Source organism: Scylla paramamosain, chromosome 25, assembly GCF_035594125.1.
Source record: "Scylla paramamosain isolate STU-SP2022 chromosome 25, ASM3559412v1, whole genome shotgun sequence".
NCBI lineage: Eukaryota > Metazoa > Arthropoda > Malacostraca > Decapoda > Portunidae > Scylla > Scylla paramamosain.
In genome coordinates, this window is record NC_087175.1 from 6481850 (window position 1) to 6502500 (window position 20651).

The 20651-nt window shown below is 39.6% G+C and overlaps 1 protein-coding gene across 2 annotated transcripts in view; it reads right to left on the bottom strand.

Annotated features, from left to right (window-relative positions):
- Positions 1–1348: 1348 nt before the first annotated feature.
- LOC135113177 (stress-induced-phosphoprotein 1-like) overlaps positions 1349–20651 on the bottom strand; it is a 25216-nt gene continuing 5913 nt past the window's right edge. The window contains exons 2-13 of one of the 2 annotated variants that reach the window (XM_064028279.1): positions 14068–14189; positions 12304–12391; positions 11302–11436; positions 10239–10396; positions 9395–9596; positions 8986–9112; positions 8320–8462; positions 7549–7629; positions 5927–6185; positions 4243–4403; positions 2837–2943; positions 1349–1942 (exon numbers count right to left, since the gene is read on the bottom strand). In XM_064028279.1, coding sequence (XP_063884349.1) covers positions 1870–1942; positions 2837–2943; positions 4243–4403; positions 5927–6185; positions 7549–7629; positions 8320–8462; positions 8986–9112; positions 9395–9596; positions 10239–10396; positions 11302–11436; positions 12304–12391; positions 14068–14189 — 1656 coding nt within the window. In that variant the 3' untranslated portion in view covers positions 1349–1869. The remainder of the gene's footprint in view (positions 1943–2836; positions 2944–4242; positions 4404–5926; positions 6186–7548; positions 7630–8319; positions 8463–8985; positions 9113–9394; positions 9597–10238; positions 10397–11301; positions 11437–12303; positions 12392–14067; positions 14190–20651) is intronic. The other variant, XM_064028280.1, reaches the window with a different exon arrangement.

A 20651-nucleotide genomic window follows, 5' to 3' on the forward strand; every position in this document is an offset into this window, starting at 1 on the left:
CCAGCTTCACGAAATGTATCCATACTTTTCCTCTCTCCTTGCAAGACTTGAGTGGAGGGTGATATTCTCTCTCTCTCTCTCTCTCTCTCTCTTCCTTGTCACACACACACACACACACACACACACACACACACACACAAGGAACTATTATCATCATAGTTACCATCATTATTACTATTTCAGCTATGTGATTCCTCTTTTATCATTAAAGGTTTCTATACAACAAAAAAGACACAACTTTCATACTCTTCTATTTTCATTATCATCATCCTCATCATCTCTCCTCAGGCACAAAGAATTAATTAACATCATCATCAGCCACACAAAACAACAATAATGTAGCATTGCTCCTATTAATTACTCCCTCTCTCTCTCTCTCTCTATTACAGTACATAGGTAGTCGAGATACATTCTTTCACTATAGTCTGGTTATCCGTCATGTGCATCATGTATCATGTATGTACATTCATGTGTGGTCTAAGCTCCTAGAGTGTAATATGCTTGTCAAAGAAATGTTCCCTTCACACCAAGGGCTGACAGAGCTGAGTGTGAATGATGTGTGTATGAGGGTGTGGTGCTTTGTCTGGGCCATCCTATTTGGGACTGCCGGCCTGGTATAGAGATGGATAGATAGATGTGTGGCGTATGTTTAGGGGTGGTGGTGGTGTAATCTGGCGACTTCTTGGTGGGTGTTATCATAAATGCTGTCGTGAGCAATGTTTATCCTGTAGAAAGGACCAGGAAAAGAAGTCAATGGGAGTGGAGAAATTAACATCTCATGGGGAGGGGAGGAAAAAAAAGAGGGGGGGAGGAAAAGCCAACAAAAATTGTTATAAGGTGAAGACAAAAACCAATAAAAAGTTGTGGGAGTGGAGAAGACACTACAAAACAGTTCTGAAACAACAGAAACTATGAAAAGAATTATGAGGGGGGGGGAAAACCTAATAAGTGTTAATGAGACAAAGAATTAATGAAGAGTTATGGGAGAGGCAGAAAACTAACAATTAAAATTGTGATGGAGGAAGAACTGATAAAAAAGATAAATCAACAATCCATGATGATGGAGAAACTGACAAAGAAAAGTAAGAGAAAATAAACAACAAAGTAAAACTCAAATATACAAAGACTGAAATGTAAAATAACTGAATGATGATGCATTATGTCGGTTTGCACTGGGAAGGGTTGAGAGAGAATGCTATCTCTCCTGAGAAACTGCCGTCAGCCAGAACTGACCTAGCAGTCTACAGGCTGCGAGACAAGCAATGAACCACAGAAACACTCGCTCACTAGAAGTCACAAAAAAAAAAAAAAAAAAAAAAAGTGAAAAGGGGAAAATCAAACACTAAAAGAAAACTTATGAATTGTGGAAACCTTAACAAATCAGTAACAGTAAACATTAGTATAAGATATTAAAACAAGGCCCTGCCATAAGGGAGAGAGTAGATGGATGTAATGGTGTTTGTCCTGAGGTAAGTCTTGTATCCAATGAAAACAGAAACAACTTAAAGTATATCAAGCAAAATAAAAACATAGCTATGAAAAAATAAAAAAAGACAAGCCACCCTGAAATGCTTTAACAATCAATCAATCAATCACACACACACACACACACACACACACACACACAAAGTAGCAGCAGCAGCAGCAGAAATAGATGCAATAGTGGCAGTAATAGTCTTGCATTTCAACAGAGGTGGCTGTCAATGGATGTGGCTGGTGAGTGAGTAGTGGTGGTGTACTGGGAGCAGAGAGGGCAGAGTGTTAGTGGGAGCAGTAGGTGTGGAGCGGGTGTGCAGCAGGGGAGAGCACAAGCAAGGCCTCCATCCTGCCCTGAGCCCACAGCCACACCCCAGACAAGCCTCACACCCTCTACCGGATGGAGATGAGGCCAGACTGGAGGAGCTTCTGAATCTTGGAGGCAATGTCTGGGTTCTTGAGGTGACTGTGAGAGGAAAGAGAATGATAACGTCAACAAGAGACAATTTTCTTAGTCAACACAACATGCTAAAAAGATAAAAAAAGTAATATATATATATATATATATATATATATATATATATATATATATATATATATATATATATATATATATATATATATATATATATATATATATAATAAATAAATAAATAAGTAGTAATAATAATAATAATAATAATAATAATAATAATAATAATAATAATAATAATAATAATAATAATAATAACAACAACAACATAAATAATAAACAAGCCAAATAATATAAAAATAACAGTCTTTAAATAACCCACATATAACAGTTTTTTCAACCAACACAACCTACTACAGTAAAATCCCTCTCATCCGACATTCGAGTATCCGGCAGCTTCAAGTATCCGGCACATTTTTCCCCCGAGCCTTAAAATCAATAAAAAATCAATGTGTACTCATAAAATCGATTAAAACTCCCGCGCAAAGCATACTTTGTCCCCTCGCCACCAGAGCGCACTGCTTCGCGCCACCCGCGGCCCACTGCACTGTGTTTACTCAGTGACTCAGTCCCGCATGTGCACGGTTTATCGCCTGACGCCTTCATCATGCCTAAAGTTGTAGAAAAAGAGGAAGCGTGTTGTGCTTACACTTACGCAGCTGATCAGATCAGCTGTTGATTAAGATCAGCTGATCTTTGTTATGGTAAGATGTGTGAGTGTAGGGTGGTGATTGTGGACATAATTTCACTTCTATTCAAGTATCCGGCATGTCGGCGGTCCCGTTGATGCCGGATAAGAGGGATTTTACTGTACCTCAATACGACACCACTGCACTTACAAGATACAAACGATTACTTGAGGTCAAAACAACACGGCTGGATACTCACTCCTGAAGGGCTTTGGGGTCTGTCTGCATCTGCTCGAGGATCATGCGCATGGCCGGGTCTTTGAGAATCTGCTGCACCTCGGGATCAGCCATGGCCCTCTTGCGCACCTGTGGGAGAGACAAGATGAGGGGAGCATTAAGGCAAGTGTGTGGCTGTTGTGGCTGTGTGCTGGTAGTGGTGCTAGGCTGGGCTTGTGGCAATGTACTACCTTACTTTTCCTTTATTTCAATGCTAGATTGGGCTTGTTACAGCTTATTACGTTTGTTTTCCTTTATTTTAATGTGTAAAGGAGGCTGGTAAGGGCACAAGAAAGACTCTTCTCTTCTCAATTTCTTTTCTACAACCTTCTTTCTACCCATTCATCTTTCTACATCCTCTCTCTCTGCTAGGCTGGGCTTGTACCAGCTTCTTACCTTGCCTTTCCTTTATTTCATTGTGTAAAAGAGGCTGGTAAGGGCTCAAGAAACGGCAAAAAGGAAAAGAAAAGAGCTTGCTAAGTTGTCAGTCTCAAAAAGGTGAAAGAACATTAGTATTCAAGACAGACTCATCTATTTACATTTCTGTTTTTCTGGGAGGTTTTCTGTATTTTTTGAGGGTTCTATATCTGTATACAACATCAATGTTTTTTCTTTTGCATATGCTTACATCTTTTTCTTTTTTCTTCTCATCTTGAAACATCCTTCTTTTCTTCTTCATCTCTTTCCTAAACTTTTTGTTCTATTTTCATCTCCTTTCTTCACCCTCCCTTTCTTATTTCCTTCTCCATCTCTATAAAACACCATTCTCTTCATCTCTTTCCTACAATAATTTTTTCTATCCTTTCATCTCCTTTCTAATACACTTCTTCCTTGTTCTCATCTCTATCTACTTACTCAAACTTCTTTTCTCCCTTTTCAACTCTTTGCTACATCCTCTCTTTCTGTCCATTTCTCTCCTTCAACCTTCTTTCCATCCTTTCATCCTCCTATACCCTCTCTCTGCCTTCTTGTCTCCTCCCCCCCTCTCTCTCTCTCAAACCTTTTTTTCTTCTTTATACACACCACATTTCTTCATTTTTTCCCTACAACCTTCTTTTTTCTCTTTCATTTCCTTCCTACACATCTCTTTTCTTCTCTTCACCTATATATAAGACCCTTCTTTTCTTCTCCATCTACATAGAACATCCTTTTCTTCCCAATTTCTTCCCTAGAACTTTTTCTTCCTAAACCCTCTCTCTTTTCTCCATCTATACATAAGACCCTTCCTTTCTTCTTCATTTTTACAGAACCTCCTTTTCATCTCAATTCTTTTCTACAACCTTCTTTTTACCCACTTATCTCCTTCCTACACCCCCTCTCTATGCCTGCCTACCTTCTGATCCTTCTCATCTCTCCCCTCACTCTCCCCTGCAACCTTTCATCACTCACCTCCTCTGGGTCGCTGTTCATGGACATCATGCACTCCCTGAAGCCATCCAGAGCGTCCTGGCAGTTGGGGTCAATGTCGATGGCCTTCTGGTAAGCATCCTGGGCCTTGGAGTACTGCTTCAGCCCCTGCAGGATCTTGCCCTTGCGAATATGCCCCTTCACTGTGATGGGAGAGTGAGACGGTGATGGGGGACTCTAATGGTGATGGTGTGTCTTTTGTGTGTGTGTGTGTGTGTGTGTGTGTGTGTGTGTGTGTGTGTGTGTGTGTGTGTGTGTGTGTGTGTGTGTGTGTGTGTGTGTGTGGGGGGATGGATTTTATAATGGGCTGCTGCTTTGTTTTATGCATTTTAGTTTGCTGCTTATGTATTTTCTGTTTTATACATCATGTTTGTTTTGTAACTACATCAATACTTAACACATCTATTTGTATTTACCTTTAGTTGTGTCTTTTAGTGTCTTTAGTACTGTATGAGTTTGTGTGTGTGTGTTTGTGTGTAGGTAAGAAGTATGTTTCAGAATTGAAGGTGTTGTGTGTGTCTAGTATGTAAAAAAAATTATAATTTATTAATCTTAAAACAATCTCACTCTTTCTCTCTCTGAACAGAATTCAAAGAAACACAAAAGGAGAAAACCCATAAAATCAATCTACAAACTTAAACAAACGCCAAGAAAATCTCACAAAGCTTCACGGCACAAAGACTGACAGAACATCACAAACACAATGAAGACACACAAACCAGACAAACAAAACCACCCCACAAACACACCTCAAGAAGCACCCTGGGAGAAAGACAAAGAAACACTCGCAGAAAAACATCCTAAACTATCCCAAACACGCTAGTCAATCAAAGCCAAATGCAAGGAAGGAAGAAAACGCAAAAATACATCAAGAAACACCCCACAACACAACACAACACAACAAACAAAAGGCAGCAAACATATAAAATGCCCATCAAACCCACCCCCAAACAAAGCAATTAATCAATGACAAACACAAGGAAGAAACACAAACCACACCAAAAAATAAATCAATAAATAAATAAATAGAATAAAAAAAAAAAAATAAAAAAAAAAATAAAAAAAAAAATAACAACACAATTACAAGGAAGAGAGAGATACAAAAACAAAAACAAGAACACCCACAACACAACACAAACACAAGGAGAAAGAAAAAGAAGCACTCACAAAACACCAGACTAACCTAACCCAAACAAACTCACCACCACCACCACTACCACCACCACCAGATGCTCACCAATTCAGCTGTTTTTGATGTGTTTTTGGTATGTCTGGGGTATTTTTAATTGCTTAAGTTGTATCTGAGTGTGTCTGGATTGCTTTGGGGTATTTGGAGTTGTTTTACATGTGTTTGGATATGTTTTGTGTGTTTTGGGGGTAATTAGGGTTATTTTGGGTATATTAGGATGTTTTTTGTGTGCTATGGGGTATACTGGATTGTTTTGGGTGTGTCTGGATGTGTTTTGGGATATTCTAAATTGTTTTGAGCATGTTTTTGGAGTGTTTGGGGTATTTTGGGTGTGTTTACGTGTTTTGGGGATATTTTAGGGTTTTTTTGAGGGTATTTGGCTGTGGTTTAGGGGTGATTTGAGATATTTTAGCCTGTTTAGGATGTTTTTGGAGTGTCCTAACCTCCCTCTCCCCACCACCACCATGAGCTGCTCACCAAAGTCAGGCTGGAGTCGGATGCACTCGTCACAATCCTTGAGGCCTAGGTTGAACTCTGCCAGCTTGGTGTAGCAGGCTGCGCGGTTGCTGTAGATCTTGGCATCCTCTGGGTTGCGCTTGATGGCCTCTGAGTAGTGGCGGACGGCAGCTGGGTAGTCGCCCTTACGGAACAGTTCATTGCCCTTTGCCTTCTCCTCCTCAGCTTTGGCAGGGTCGATGTATGCAAGCCGTTCCTGCTCCTTGATTAGCTTCTCCACCTGTGTGTTGAGGCAGAGTGGGTGGCAGGCTTATCTTGGCTAGATAGTATGACTCAAGGGGGAAGTGTTCTCTTGTGTTGACTAAAGTGTGGGTGGCAAGCTTGACTTGGCTAGGTAGTGTGACTCAAGGGGAAATGTTCTCTTGTGTTGGCAGACAGTGAAAGTGGCAGGCTTGACTTGGCTAGGTAGTGTGACTCAAGGGGAAATGTTCTCTTGTGTTGGCAGACAGTGAGAGTGGCAGGCTTGACTTGGCTAGCTAGTGTGACTCAAGGGGAAATGTTCTCTTGTGTTGGCAGACAGTGTGAGTGGCAGGCTTGACTTGGCTAGGTAGTATTTCAAGGGGAAATGTTCTCTGCTCCATATTAACTCTTAAAACCCAGGCAGCTCCTTGGAAAATATTGAATTAGTTAATTTCAAGTCTAAATTGTACAAAACTAGATACTTTCAGACCAAGAATTTTGCTAGACACAATACACAGCTCAGTGATTTTAAGACCATGCATGAAGTTTCGTAAAATCATGTAATCTTTCCCTAAAATAAGAGCATAAGACAACCACCAGACTCAGAGGGTTAACTGAGAGAGAGAGAGAGAGAGAGAGAGAGAGAGAGAGAGAGAGAGAGAGAGAGAGAGAGAGAGAGAGAGAGAGAGAGAGAGAGAGAGAGAGAGAGAGAGAGAGAGAGAGAGAGAGAGAGAGAGAGAGAGAGAGAGAGGAGGGGGGTGGGGGGCTGGCCTACTGAGGTGTCAACCCCAGAAGAAAGGTCAAAATGGTCTTAACTTGGCTAGGTAATGTGACTAAGGGGGAAATGTTCTCTTCTCCACATCAAGTCTGACTGGAACACTGACTGACTGGAAAATGAAGTGATTGACTTGGGAATAAAATAAGTGACTGAGAAATTAATTGATTGACTTAAACTGAAGACTTGGGAATAAAAATGGTTGACTGAGAAATGGACTGATGGACTTGGGAATAAAATGACTGCCAGAAATTAACTGACTTGAAAATTAAATCACAGACTGATATGTTCTCTTCTCCACATGAAGTAATGAGGAAATGGTCTCTTTCTCGCATGAACCAACTGATACAACTGCCAGGTGACATGAGCCTCTTCTGCAGTTACATTCACTTCAACCTTTCACTGCAATATACAAAAATTCACACCACTACAAGCAATGCAAGGAATTTCTTATAAGCACCTGTAAGAAAGAAGGGGATGAAAAGAAAAGATGTTGCAATTTCTGGCTAGTTCAATGCTTGGAGGTGAGTGAAGAAAATAAAAGATGTCTTAGAAAAGTAAGTAATTGAGAAAAGATGAAGCATTTAAAAGTGAAAGAGTTAATTAATTAGCTGATCAATGAACCCACCTTGCTCAGAAGCTCCTTGGTTTCTGGAGTCCTGTGTTCCGAGAGAGACTTTTCATAGAACATCTTAGCCTTACCATAATCCTGCAAACATAAGCATGGGGAAGGAAACACATTATTATTCCAGAAACAGAAAAGTTTACAATCCATACCAGTGTGTGTGTATGTGTGTGTGTACCTCAATGTAATATACAGAATATGAGTTAAATTTGTGTTTTGTTTACATAATGATTCTCACTTAAGCCTGAATGTTGTGTATTTTGCTTGCATAAATCAGCTTCACATCCGGTTCACTTTATGCAACAATAATTTAATTCCAAAAGCTGTATTTTTTGGCACTACTTAAGCATATAACCTATTCTGTGTGTGTGTGCGTGTGTGTGTGTGTGTGTGTGTGTGTCTGTGTGTGTGTGTGTGTGTGTGTGTGTGTGTGTGTGTGTGTGTGTGTATTTTAAAGGATTGAATCAAGCTTGTCATTTCCTATTTTTCTGCATGTGTGTGTGTGTGTGTGTGTGTGTGTGTGTGTGTGTGTGTGTGTGTGTGTGAGAGAGAGAGAGAGAGAGAGAGAGAGAGAGAGAGAGAGAGAGAGAGAGAGAGAGAGAGAGAGAGAGAGAGAGAGAGAGAGAGAGAGAGAGAGAGAGAGAGAGAGAGAGAGAGAGAGAGAGAGAGAGAGAGAGAGAGAGAGAGGAGAGAGAAGAGGAGAGAGAGAGAGAGGAGAGGAGAGAGAGAGAGAGAGAGAGAGAGAGAGAGAGAGAGGAGGGGGGACAGGCTTACCTTGAGAGCCTTGTATGCATTGCCAGTCCTAGTGAATGCCTTGGCTATAAGCTTGAAGTCCGCCCTGTTCTCCCGGCCCACCTCCACTGCCTTGTCACATGTACTGATGCACTCCTGGTACTTCTGCTGCTCAAAGAACACCGCTGCAAAGCAAGGCATAGCACGTGTCAGTCTGCTTCCTTGTTCCCTCTCCCTTTGTCTGCTACTTGTTGCTCTCTCTATCGTTTACTAATCTGTTATTCTTTGCTCTGTGTTACTCATTACTCTCTCTCTCTCTCTCTCTCTTTCTCTCTCTCTCTCTCTCTGTCAATAATTTTTTTTTTTATGACTACTCTACTCTGTTACTCTTTGCTCTTTCTCTGTCTCACTCATTCACTTTCTCTGTTTTATGTGACTGCTTTCTCATGTGTCTCTCTTTGTTCTCTTTCTCATGGCATGCTTCCCTCTGTCACTTTTTGCTCTATCTATACAAACATACAATAACTAACCAAACCATCTTACAAAGAAGTCACTAATTAACTTTACTCTTCACATATGTTTGAACACACCAACACACACAGACTAAACACTACAATAAATCAATCAACCATTACTTCAAGATGCTGTACCTGACCACCTCTACACCACACTTCACTCCTTCCCCCTTCCACACACAGTTCTACATACCAGCTTTGTTATTGAGGAAGGTCATGTCAGTTGGGTCAAGTTCAATGGCCTTGCTGTAGTGAGTTAACGCTGTCTCAAAGTCTTTCTTCTTGTATGCTGCATTCCCTGCCTCCTTCTCCTTCAGGGCCTGATGGTAAGCAAAACGGAGATTAGAGCACTGACTTCTTAACATGTCTTTCAAGAGGGATGCTTTGCCTGCTTGCTGTCCTGCCTCACTGTACATCTCTACCTGCATTTACCACTAAGGCACTGACTCGCTGGTTCCTCACTGACTCAGCATCCTGGTTGTAATCCCTAGACACCTATCGCTTCATGCACGGTAGACCAACAAGCCCTCAGAGAACAGGCCTTGTGTGGGCTTGTGTGGTCTTGTCTAAATGCAGTAACTCTATCAACTTTCTCTCCCTACACTGATCTGCTCAGGAGTCTTGTCCACATCCATTTTCTCCTCCTTCTGTGGGGTGCGTGGTGGGGGCGTGTTCTTCGGGGAGGCGGTGCTGGTGGTGGTCTCCGAGGCGTCCTCCATCTCTGCCTCGTCGTCCGGCCCAATTACATCCAGACCCATCATGACACTGATGCAGGTGAGCAGCCGTTTGTCATGCATCTTTTCTCTGAGGGTGGAAGGTGAGAGTGAGGGATAGCAGGTTTGTGTGTGGTGAGGCTACTGTGTGTCTGTGTGTGTTTGGAGGGTGAGGAATGGTGGGTTTCAGTGTAGTGAGGCTACTGTGTGTGTGTGTGTGTGAGTTTTGGGGGCAAGGAAAGCAAGAAATGATGGGTTAGTGTGTGGTAAGGCCAGTGTGTGTCTGTGTGTGTTTGGGGATGAGGAATGGAGGGGCCTTAGTGTGTGGTGAGACAAGTGTGAGGAGGGACAGAGGGTTAGTGTGTGGTGTTGTGTGTCTGTGTTTATTTATGGATGGCGAGGAGTGAAGAGTACATGTGCGGTGAAAGTGTGTGTGTGTGTGTGTGTGTGTGTGTGTGTGTGTGTGTGTGTGTGTGTGTGTGTGTGTGTGTGTGTGTGTGTGTGTGTGTGTGTGTCAAGCATTTTTTGGTGACAGTTTCATCTGATGCACATTCTCTATCTTTGGAATGAGGTGGCTGATGAAGGAGAATGCATCTATTTTTCAAGATGCAAAAATTATACACTGAGGCAAGACAAGAACTAAAGGCTGACTGACTTAATGAGCCTCAACAATAGTCACAAGGTGTCACACTGCAGAAGAATGTATGTATGTATGTATGTATGCATGACTCACCTTAATAGCTCTGGGTTTTTCCTGATGTCCTCCAGTGTTTTGCAGAAGTCTGCATCCTTCATGAAGTCTTTGGTGCGAGGGTTTGTCTTCAACTTTTCAAAGGCAGTGGGGTCCTGGAAGGGAGACATGGAGGGCCCCCTGCTGGCACTGGACTGTAACTGGTGCAGCGATAGAAAAAAGTTGTAATTTCCAGAGTGCACGTCTCATATTTCTCGTGTATCCATGTTCCCTAATTTTCAGAACTATTGCCTTGTATTTTTAACGTTTTCTTTTCCTAATTTCCAGAACTCATGTCTTGTAATTCTCATGTTTTCTTTCTAATTTCCAGAACACATGCCTTGTATTTCTGATGTCCCTGTTCCTAAATTTTTGAGGCTCCATGCTTTATATTCTTGTTTCTTAATACATCTACCTTATGCCTCCCTTCCTCAGCATTTCTATGGATAAATTAAGAGGGAGAAGAAAGGATGCAGGGGGACAAAGACCAAGAGAAAGAAAAGAATAAGAAACACAGAGGGCTGTAAGAGGAAGAGACACAAGGGAGTGAAAAAAACAAACAGGAAACAGGAAAACAAGTGTGGACAAGAAAGGTTGTAGAGAAGATGAAATGCAAGTGAAAGATAAAATAATAAACACTGGAGGCCAAACTTAGTTCTGGAAAAGCCTAAGTGGGGAAAAGGAGAGCTGTGGGGCCAAGAAAAACAAGTGAAAGATTGAATAATAAACAGAGGAGGCCAGACACACCCTTGGAACAGCACAAGCATAGACAAGAAAAATTGTTGCGAGACAAAAACACAAGTGTAGGATCAAATAATAAATACAAGAGGCCAGATGCACTCTTGTAACAACCTAAAAGAGGAAGAGGAAAGGCTGCAGCATCACAAGGACAGATTCACTCTTGTAATAACCTTAGAGAGAGAGAGAGAAGAAAGGTTGTAGCAAGACAAGAAGGCCAGATTCAGCCTTGTAATAACCTAAAACAGGGACAAAGAAAGTTGCAGCATGACAAAAAGCAAGATAAAACACAAAAGATCAAACAAGAAGCACAGAGATCCAGACTGACCCTTCTCTTGCTTTCTGTGAGTCCCTCCTTGAGCTGTTGGTTGTTGGGGTCGAGGGCCAGGCCACTCTGGAAGGCTTCTGAGGCTTGCTGGTTGCGCTGCAGGTAGAGCAACGCTGTGCCCTTTCTGGAGTACCCCTGTGGGAAAGATAGACAGTGTGACCTGATGGGGCCTGATGGGAAATGGTTAAGTGACAGGGTGACTTGCATGGATGCTGCCGCCATCAAGAACAAGGAGACCATATGGTAGTTGTGAGTTGAGTGAGGAAGAGGACCATGAGTGTGAGAGGAGAGGTTGTATGTGGAGTTTTTTCTTGTGAATGAGGAATGAAGGGATGAGCAGGGAGTTTATCCTTGGAGTAAGAGGGGAGTGAGAAGATCAGAGGATGAGAAAAGCAAGGAAGAGGAGACTGAGTAAGAGGAAGAGAGATAGTGAGAAGAGAGCAGACACACACAGCACACCCCTCAAGAAATGCCATGGAGAGTGGGAGTGAACTTTGATGATGAAAAAGACACAATGATGCACAATTATTTTTTGGATACCTTAATTGTTTTCTTCAGAGGATGATGACATTTGAGGCTGTGTAAGAATAAAGACAACACTTGAAACAAAAGAAAAACAGTAACAATAGTTGAAGCAATAGAGCAATATGATGATAGCTGAAATAGAACAGAAGGAAACAGAAGAAACATGAAAATATGAATACAGATGAAACAGAAGAATAAAACAGATAAAACAGAAGAAAAGTGATAGCCAAAACACAAAACAGTACAGAAATGATGAAACAGATGAAAAATACCAATGAAACAGAAGAATAAAACAGGTAAGATGAATACTGAGTAAGCAAGATGTAATAAAACACCAACAACCACCAAAACAACAAAGAAAAATCACAACAGCAATTTAAAACTCAAGAAAACAAACCACAAATCACAAAAACACACCAATACCATCCTACTCCTGCCCCACCACCACCACCACCACCACCACCACCACCACCTCACCTTGGGCCAGTCTGGCTTGAGGCGCACTGTGGTCTCAGCATCCTCCAGGGCCACATCATACTTCCCTTGCTTGGCGTAGGCTGCTGATCTGTTGGATGGAGGTGGTGGTGTTACTCTGTGTTGCTTGAAGGGAGGTGAGTGTCTGTAGTTGTGTGTGAGTGTGTGTGTGTTTGTGTCTATAGTTTGGTCTGGGAAAGGTGGAATGGCAGTCTGTTGTTGTTGTTGTTGTTGTTGTTGTTGTGTTGGTTGGAGTGATGAAATAAGGGAGGGTAGTCAAGGTAGGGTGAAAAAACGAGAGAGAGAGAGAGAGAGAGAGAGAGAATTAGTGAAAGAAAAAAGAAAATGAGAACAGGAAATAAAGAATAGAAATGGAAAAAAAGAAAAAATGAGAAAATGAAAAGTAAAGGAAAAGGAAGAAAAGAATGAGAAAATAAGTAAATAATGAAAAGAATATAAAGGGAGAAAAGAAAAGAATGAGAAAATAAGAAGTAAAGAATGAAAAATAGAAAAAAGGGAAGAAAAAAGAGAAAAGGATAAAAGAAAATATATAAATACATAAACTAATAAAGATGAAGCTATGAAGACTGAAAGACACTACAGAAACAATACACACACAGTCCACACCACCAACAATCTGATCACCAAGTCAACTCTCATTCAAAGGTCCATGATAATGAGACTCACAGTACGTATCATTAACACCTACCATCAATGCATTTCACCACCAGAACAGCCTCAGAAATAACAGTCTTAGAAGCTAACAATACAATCACTGCCCAATTCATACATCAATATATTTTACTACCAGAATAACAGCCTCAGGAATATAGCAAAAAAAACACATGGTCAAGGCTGGTTTATACAGTAGCAGGGGATAGAAGGTCAGTGGCTGGCGGGTGGTGAGAGCTTATCTCACTTCAGAAGCTGATAAGTCTGCACATGAATCTCTCAAGCCTTCCTCTCACTTCCTGATCATTCCCACTCAGCAGACTCCCTCATCACACAAAGTACAGTCATCCCTCATTACCCACAGTTTCACTTTTCCACAGATTGCTGCCAACCACAAATTCAAATAACAGAGGAACCGATGAGAGGCAACCTACCACTGTTCAGCACTTTTTTCTTTATTTTATTTATTTTTTATTAATTGATAAATAAAATGTTTCTGATCATGCACATGTAGTTTTCTTTACTCTAACAAGGTCTGGGGGCTCAGGGGGTGTTCTTAAGGGAGGCACCAATTTTACATGGACTTTCCTTATCCACGTGGATAAGAGGGATGGCTGTACTACAGAATGTGTGTTGAAAGGAAAGGAAAGCATATCACTCCTTCAGCATTTTACTTTCTCAGATGCTGATAAGTCAATAAATGAATCATTCTATCCTTTCTCTCTCTCTCCCTTATCAATTCCACTCACCAGACTGTCACCACACAGAGTACACATGTTGAAAGGAAAGGAAAGCACCTCACTCCCTTAGCATCTTACTTCTCCAGAAGCTGATTAAGTCTACATATGAATTTCTTAAGCCTTCCTCTCTCTCTCCCTAACCATTCCCACTAAGCAGACTCCCTCACAGCAGAGAATACTAGACAATGTGTAAAGAACCACACCACTACCAAGACCACTCACCACTACACCACCACACAATCACTAACAAAACCACACCACCATCATCACCACCACACCACTAACAAAACCAAACCACCACCACTCACAACCACCCCTATCACCCATCACTAGCATCACCACCACTGTGACCCACCTGTTGCTGAAGAGAACATGGTTGGTGGCGTCGAGGTCGATGGCCTTGGTGTAGTGCTGCACGGCCTCATCCAGCTTGCCTGCCTCCATGCACACATTGCCCTGCTCCTTCAGCTGCTGCACCTGAAGCCAAGGCATGCATCCACACCACTCACAGAATTTAAGGGGAAGTGTGTGAGTGTGTGTGTGTGTGTGTGTTTGACCTGTATTCTAAAACATTTTTATGCTGCACTTCCACAACATTCGAGAGGCTTTAGTTAAATTACACAGGTTTCCAAGGGTGTTTTTGTAGTTCTAGTGAAATTAATAAGATTTCTGTATAATTTTTATGGTTCTAGTGATACATTAATAAGATTTCTGTATTATTTGTAAGAGAAACAGTCTTGAGAACTCAGCTGATCATCTCTCTGGCCTTTGAAAACAGTGGTGGTGAGAGAGCAAAGCATATCAGAATACAGGTCTATATGCTGTCATGTATATACACACACGTGCATGCGGTCACAAACAAGCACATGTACATACTCGCATGCATTCACTCACTCTATCATATGTATACAAACTCACTCTCTCTCTCTCTCTCTCTCTCTCTCTCTCTCTCACATGCACACACACACACGTCGTCATCAAATAAACAAGCAGTGATCCAAGCTCCAGCAGAGGAAGATTATGTTTGACCACAGCCACCACTAGGAGCATGGAATGTGTTCTCAGGTAGGAGCTGTGCTCAAGTAGAGTTGTCCTGTCTCCAGAAATAAAAAAAAAAGTAAGGGAAAATTTAAGTAATAACAGATATAATAAAATGAGTAAAAGCTCCAGCAAGGCGGATGCCATAGGTGGGAGCAGAGTGTTGCCAACTGGGTCACCATTCCCAGGATTTGAGGAAGATAATGAACTACATGATGAAATGCAAGGAAGGAAAGTGGTTTTGATGGAGGGATGATCAGTGACCTCATTGAAAGAGTGAAAAAATTAGAAAAAGAAACATGACCTGGAAGAGGAAAAGAAAGAATTGAAAACACTATGTGCTGATCTAAAAACAAAATTGAAGGAAAACAATGATATTGGTAAAAAAAACAGGAAAATGAAGTGATAGGGATGAAAAGTGAACATCAAATCTGGAGGAAGGAAAAAAGAGGAAGAAAAAGTTAACTTTACAGAAATCATAGAAGCAAAAAAGAAGGAAAAGACAGATTTAAGTAAGGAAATTGTGAAAGTGATCAAACAGAAGGAATCGATGGTAAGGGACACAGTGGACAAAAAGAAATGTATTGTTATATATGGATTAAAAGAAGAAACAGAGCCAGTAAGATACAAGAGGGAAAGAGAACAAAAAAAGGTAGCAGAGGACATTGTAAGAAATATACAGAGAGAAGGGGAGGACTGGATAAGTAAAATTGTGGAAATACAGACTGGGGAAGTATATAGAAGGAGGAGAGCGATCACTGAAGGTAAAATTTAGGGCACAAACAACAGCCATGGAAATGATATCGAATGCATGGAAACTGGACAAGACAGAGCACTACAGGAAAGTTTGGATAATGAGGGACATGAATGAGGAGAGACTCAAGGTGAGCGATCTAATAAAAGAAACAAAGGCAAAAAACAAGGAGAGAACAGAGGAAGAGAAAAAAAAGTTCTATTGGAAGGTAAAAGACGAGAGACTCAGGAAGTGGTATCTGACAAAAAGAGAATAGGAAATGTAAATAATGTATGGAAAAATAAAAAGTGGACAGTGGCATATACAAATATAAATGGTTTAATATCAACATTGTGAGAATTGAATAATTATATTAAGATAAAGCAGCCCGACATCATGGGTATTACTGAAGTTATGCTAAATGAGACAACAGCAAATATAAGAATTGGAAATAGTAATTATAATGTGTGGATAAAACATAGAAATAATAAGAAAAGGGGAGGAGTCAATCATGCTACTTACAAAGAAGAGTATAACAGTGGAAGAGGTTGAAATAGGAGAAGGAATGGCGGAAGTAATTATAATTAAAACAAAAAGGAAAGGAGAAGGAAGAAGAGATTTTGCAGTGGCTTATGTACCCCCAAAGACAAATGCATGGACACAAGAGCATTATAAATTATTGCTAAGAGATACTAGTAACTGCTTGGAGAGAATACTGGCAGAGTAATAATATAACACTTATGGGTGACTTTAACTGCAAGGAGGTATGCTGGGAAGAGTGAACCACAGATGGGAATGAAGAGTCATGGGGATATATGCTTCTAAATTTAATAATGACAAATACTATGACCCAGTGGATTGGAGAAAATACAAGATTTGGGGGTAATGAAGAGGCATCAAGGCTAGACTTGGTGTTTACAAAGGAAATGGACATCATTGAAGGAATAAATTATCAGTGCCCACTAGGTAAAAGTGACCAGAGTTAATTGAATTCAGTATAGGCAGTGGTCCAATAGAAAATAGGAATTAAATTTACAAGAATGGGAGATATAATTACAGGAAAACCAGATTTTATCAGGTTGAGGGAATATTTTGCAGAGGCTAAATGGAAATAACTGTTCATGGCAAGCAGTATGCAGGAAAAGTGGGACATATTCATGGAAATTTATAATGAAGGGGTCAGTAGATATGTACCGAAGATCAAAACAAAGGAAGTGAAAAAGAAAAAAGACTGGTTTAATATGAGATGTATAACAGCAAGAAAAGAAAAAGAAGCAGCATGGAATAGATGGAGAAAAAAGGAGGAAGTGAGAAATGGGAAGATTTCAAGAAGGCAAGAAACGAATATATCAGAATCCTGAGAGATGAAGAAAGGAATTATGAGAAAGACATAGTTAACAAATGCAAAGATGAGCCAAAGTTATTCTTCAGATATGTGAATGGGAAGATGAAAAACGGGCAAACAATAGATAAATTAATGAAAGATGATATTACATATGAAGATACACGGTTACAAGCGGAATTAATGAACAAGTGCTTCCAGTCAGTATTTACCAAAGAAAGCAAATTTGAAGGAGAAAGAGCATGGCACAGAGACAATGTGATGAGAGAGATACAGGTGGACAAGTGAAATTAAGAAGATTATGAAAGATTTGGATGTAAGACTAAAGGACCGGATGGAGTGTCCAACTGGATACTTAAGGAATGTTGTGAACAACTGGCAGGAAGTATACACAACACCATAGTATGTTCTTTGAAGGAAGGAAAAATTCCTCTAGACTGGAAGAGAGCCAATATTGTGCCCATTGAATTACAGACCAGTATCCATAACAAGTGTGGTGGCAAAAATAGCGGAAAGAATAGTTAAAAACAGGAACATTTATTTGGAATATTTAGAAGAAACACATACATTGACTGACAGACAATTTGGTTTCAGAAGTGGAAGATCTTGTGTCACGAATTTAGTGAGCTTTTATAGTAGAGCAACTGATATAATTCACAAGAGAGAGGGTTGGGCAGACTGTCTTTATTTAGACCTTAAAAAGCATTTCACAAGGTACCACACCAGAGAGTGCTATGAAAAATTCAAAATATAGGGAGTTTGCAAGGAAACACACTGAATTGGATTACAGACTTCTTGAGGGATAGAGAAATGAGAACAGTAATAAAAGGAGAAAAATCAGAATGGTGTAGAGTTACAAGTGGAGTACCACAGGGGACAGTCTTACCCTCGTAATGTTTCTGGTATATGTCAATGATATGGTGGATGAGGTTGACAGTTATATAAGTCTGTTTGCAGATGATGCAAAATTATTGAAAAGAGTGGAAAACAATATGGATTGTGAAATATTACAGAAAGATCTAAATAATATATATAAATGGAGTAAGAAATGGGAAATGGAATTCAATGCAAAGAAATGCAAGGTGATGGAATTAGAAAAAAGCAAAAGAAGATTGACAAGTTCCTACACAATGGGAGAAGTGGAAATAAAGAAAACCAAAGAAGAAAAAGACTTGGGAATTACAATCAGTGAAAATTTATCACCAGAAAAACATGTAAACAAAATAGCTGGGGAAACCTATGAGTTACTAAGAAAGATGAAAGGGGCATTTGCTTACATGGATGAAGAGATGATGAAAAAGTTGATGGAATACGTGATTCGACCAAAACTGGAATATGCCACAATTATTTGGTCACCCCATAATAAAAAGGAAATAAGGAAAATAGAAAGAATCCAAAGAGCTGCAACCAAATTGGTACCAAGTTTGAGAGATTTAACCTAAGAAGAAAGATTAAGGAGATTGAAGCTTTCATTACAAGAGAGAAGAGAAAGAGGAGACCTGATTGCTATATACAGAGCTTTAAAGGGTAAGGATCAAGTTGACAAAGAAGACTTATTTGTGTGGGACTCAAGAGATACATGAGGACATGGAGTGAAATTGAAGAAAACAGCAAGTAGAAGAGATGTCAAGAAATATGGTTTCCCAAATAGAAGCATAGAAATATGGAACAACTTAGATGAAACAGTTGTACAAGCAACAAATATTCATGAATTTAAAGTTAAGCTGGATGCTTATAGACATGTAGACAGGACAGCACGAGCATAGCTCTTTTCCTGTAAAACACAACTAGGTAAATACACACACACACACACACACACACACACACACAGAAAAATTAGGAAAATGAAGATTTGAATAAAACAAAATAGAAGAAAATAAAGATTTGAAAGCAAAACTATATATATAGTGAAGGTTTAAAAGAGGGAGTCATGGATGAAATAAAAAAGGATGGAAAATTGAAAATGATAAAGCAAATGTTGACTTTGAAAGAAAGAAATAAAAAAATGTAGAAAAGGAAGTGATGAAGGCACTGAAAAACAATCTCTGGTAAGAGATGCAGCAGATAAGAAGAAAAGTTATAGTTTATGGAATAAAGGAAAAAAAATAACATACAAACTGAAAAGAGATAAAGAAGAAACAAAAAACAGAGAAGGATTTGTTGAAGAAACTAAATGATGAAGATGACATCAAATTTGAGGAAGAAGTGGAAGAAGTTGTTCGACTGGGACTTTATCTACAAGGCAAAACAAGACACATGAAAATAAGACTAAAAATCACAACAAGCAGCATAAGAGATACTAGAAAGAACATCCAAACTAAGAGAAACTGAAGACTGCAAAGATATATATACATTAAGAAAAACAGAAATGAAGAAGAAAGGAAAAAAACTGAAAGAAATGTATGAAGAGACTATAAAGAGGAAAATGAATTAGGAATAAAAGAAGAAAAGGCTAAACTTTTTTTTTGGGGGGGTTGAAAGACAGTGAAGAAATGGTACACAAAGGAAAATAAATGAATGGAAATACAATAGAAAAATAGTAAAAATGAAGAACTGAATGTGATGTATACCAACATAGATGGACTGTTACACAGAACACTGGAATTACAAGACTATTTAAAAGAAAAGAATCCGAAGGTGGTGTGTTTCATGGAAACAAAGATAAAAGAAGAAAATCTGATTGTCATTAACAATAACGACAATATATGGAGAAGAGACAGGACTGGTAAAGGAGGGAGAGGTGTAATGATAATGACAAGAATAGAGGTGAAGACAAAAATAGTGAAATATAGGGATGGAAAAGTAGAAATAGTGAGTGTTAACTTGGAGGATAATAATGGAGAAATACTGATGGTAATAACAACCCATGTACCACCCAAAACAAATCCTTGGAGCAAGGAAGACTGTAAGAAAATAATAGAACATACCATTCAGCGTTTGAGTTAATTAATCGAAAAGTACTAAAAGTACTATTGGTTGGCGACTTCAATTGCAAAGAAATAAATTGGAAAGTGTTTGAGGCAAGAGGAAATGAGACTGCATGGGGAGAAAGATTTCTGAAGCTGACTATGGAAAACACAGTGATGCAATGGGTGACTGAAAATACAAGATATAGGGGAGATGACGAGCCAACAAGACTTGACCCAATATAACAAAAGGAATCGAACTAACTAAAGAATTAAGATACGTGTGCCCCTTGGGAAAAGTGACCATGCAATGATAGAAATAGAGACTGACAGTGATGTCAGTGAAGAGGATGAATCACACAAAGAAAACAGGAGAAACTATGGGTAAGCGAATGCAGAAGATCTTAAGAGATTCTATGAAGAAATGGGCTGGGGAAAGCTGAAAAAAGCAAATGATGTGCAAGATAAGTATGACATTTTTATGGGACTATTTGAGACTGGAGTGAATAAGTATGTCCCACTATACAAACATAAAGAAAAAGGAAACAGGTGTGGTTCAAAGACAGACGTGCATGAGCAAGGAAAAAGAGACGGAGCATGGATAAAAATGAAAAGAAATTTAAACCAAAAAATAAAGAAGACTTTAGACAGCAAGAAATGAATATGTGAAAATAAGGAGAGAGGAAGAGAAAGGATATGAAAAAAGACATAGTTGAAAAGTGTAAAGACAAACCAAAACTGTTCTACAGGTTCATGAATGGAAAAATTAAACTAAAAGAAAAACTAGAGTGATTGAAGGATGGAAATGAAACATATGAAGATCCAAGGACATGAGTGAATTGCTAAACAAAAAGTTTCAACAAGTCTTCAAAGAAGAATCAGAATTTAAAGAACCACAAAACAAGAAGACAAAAAAGCAA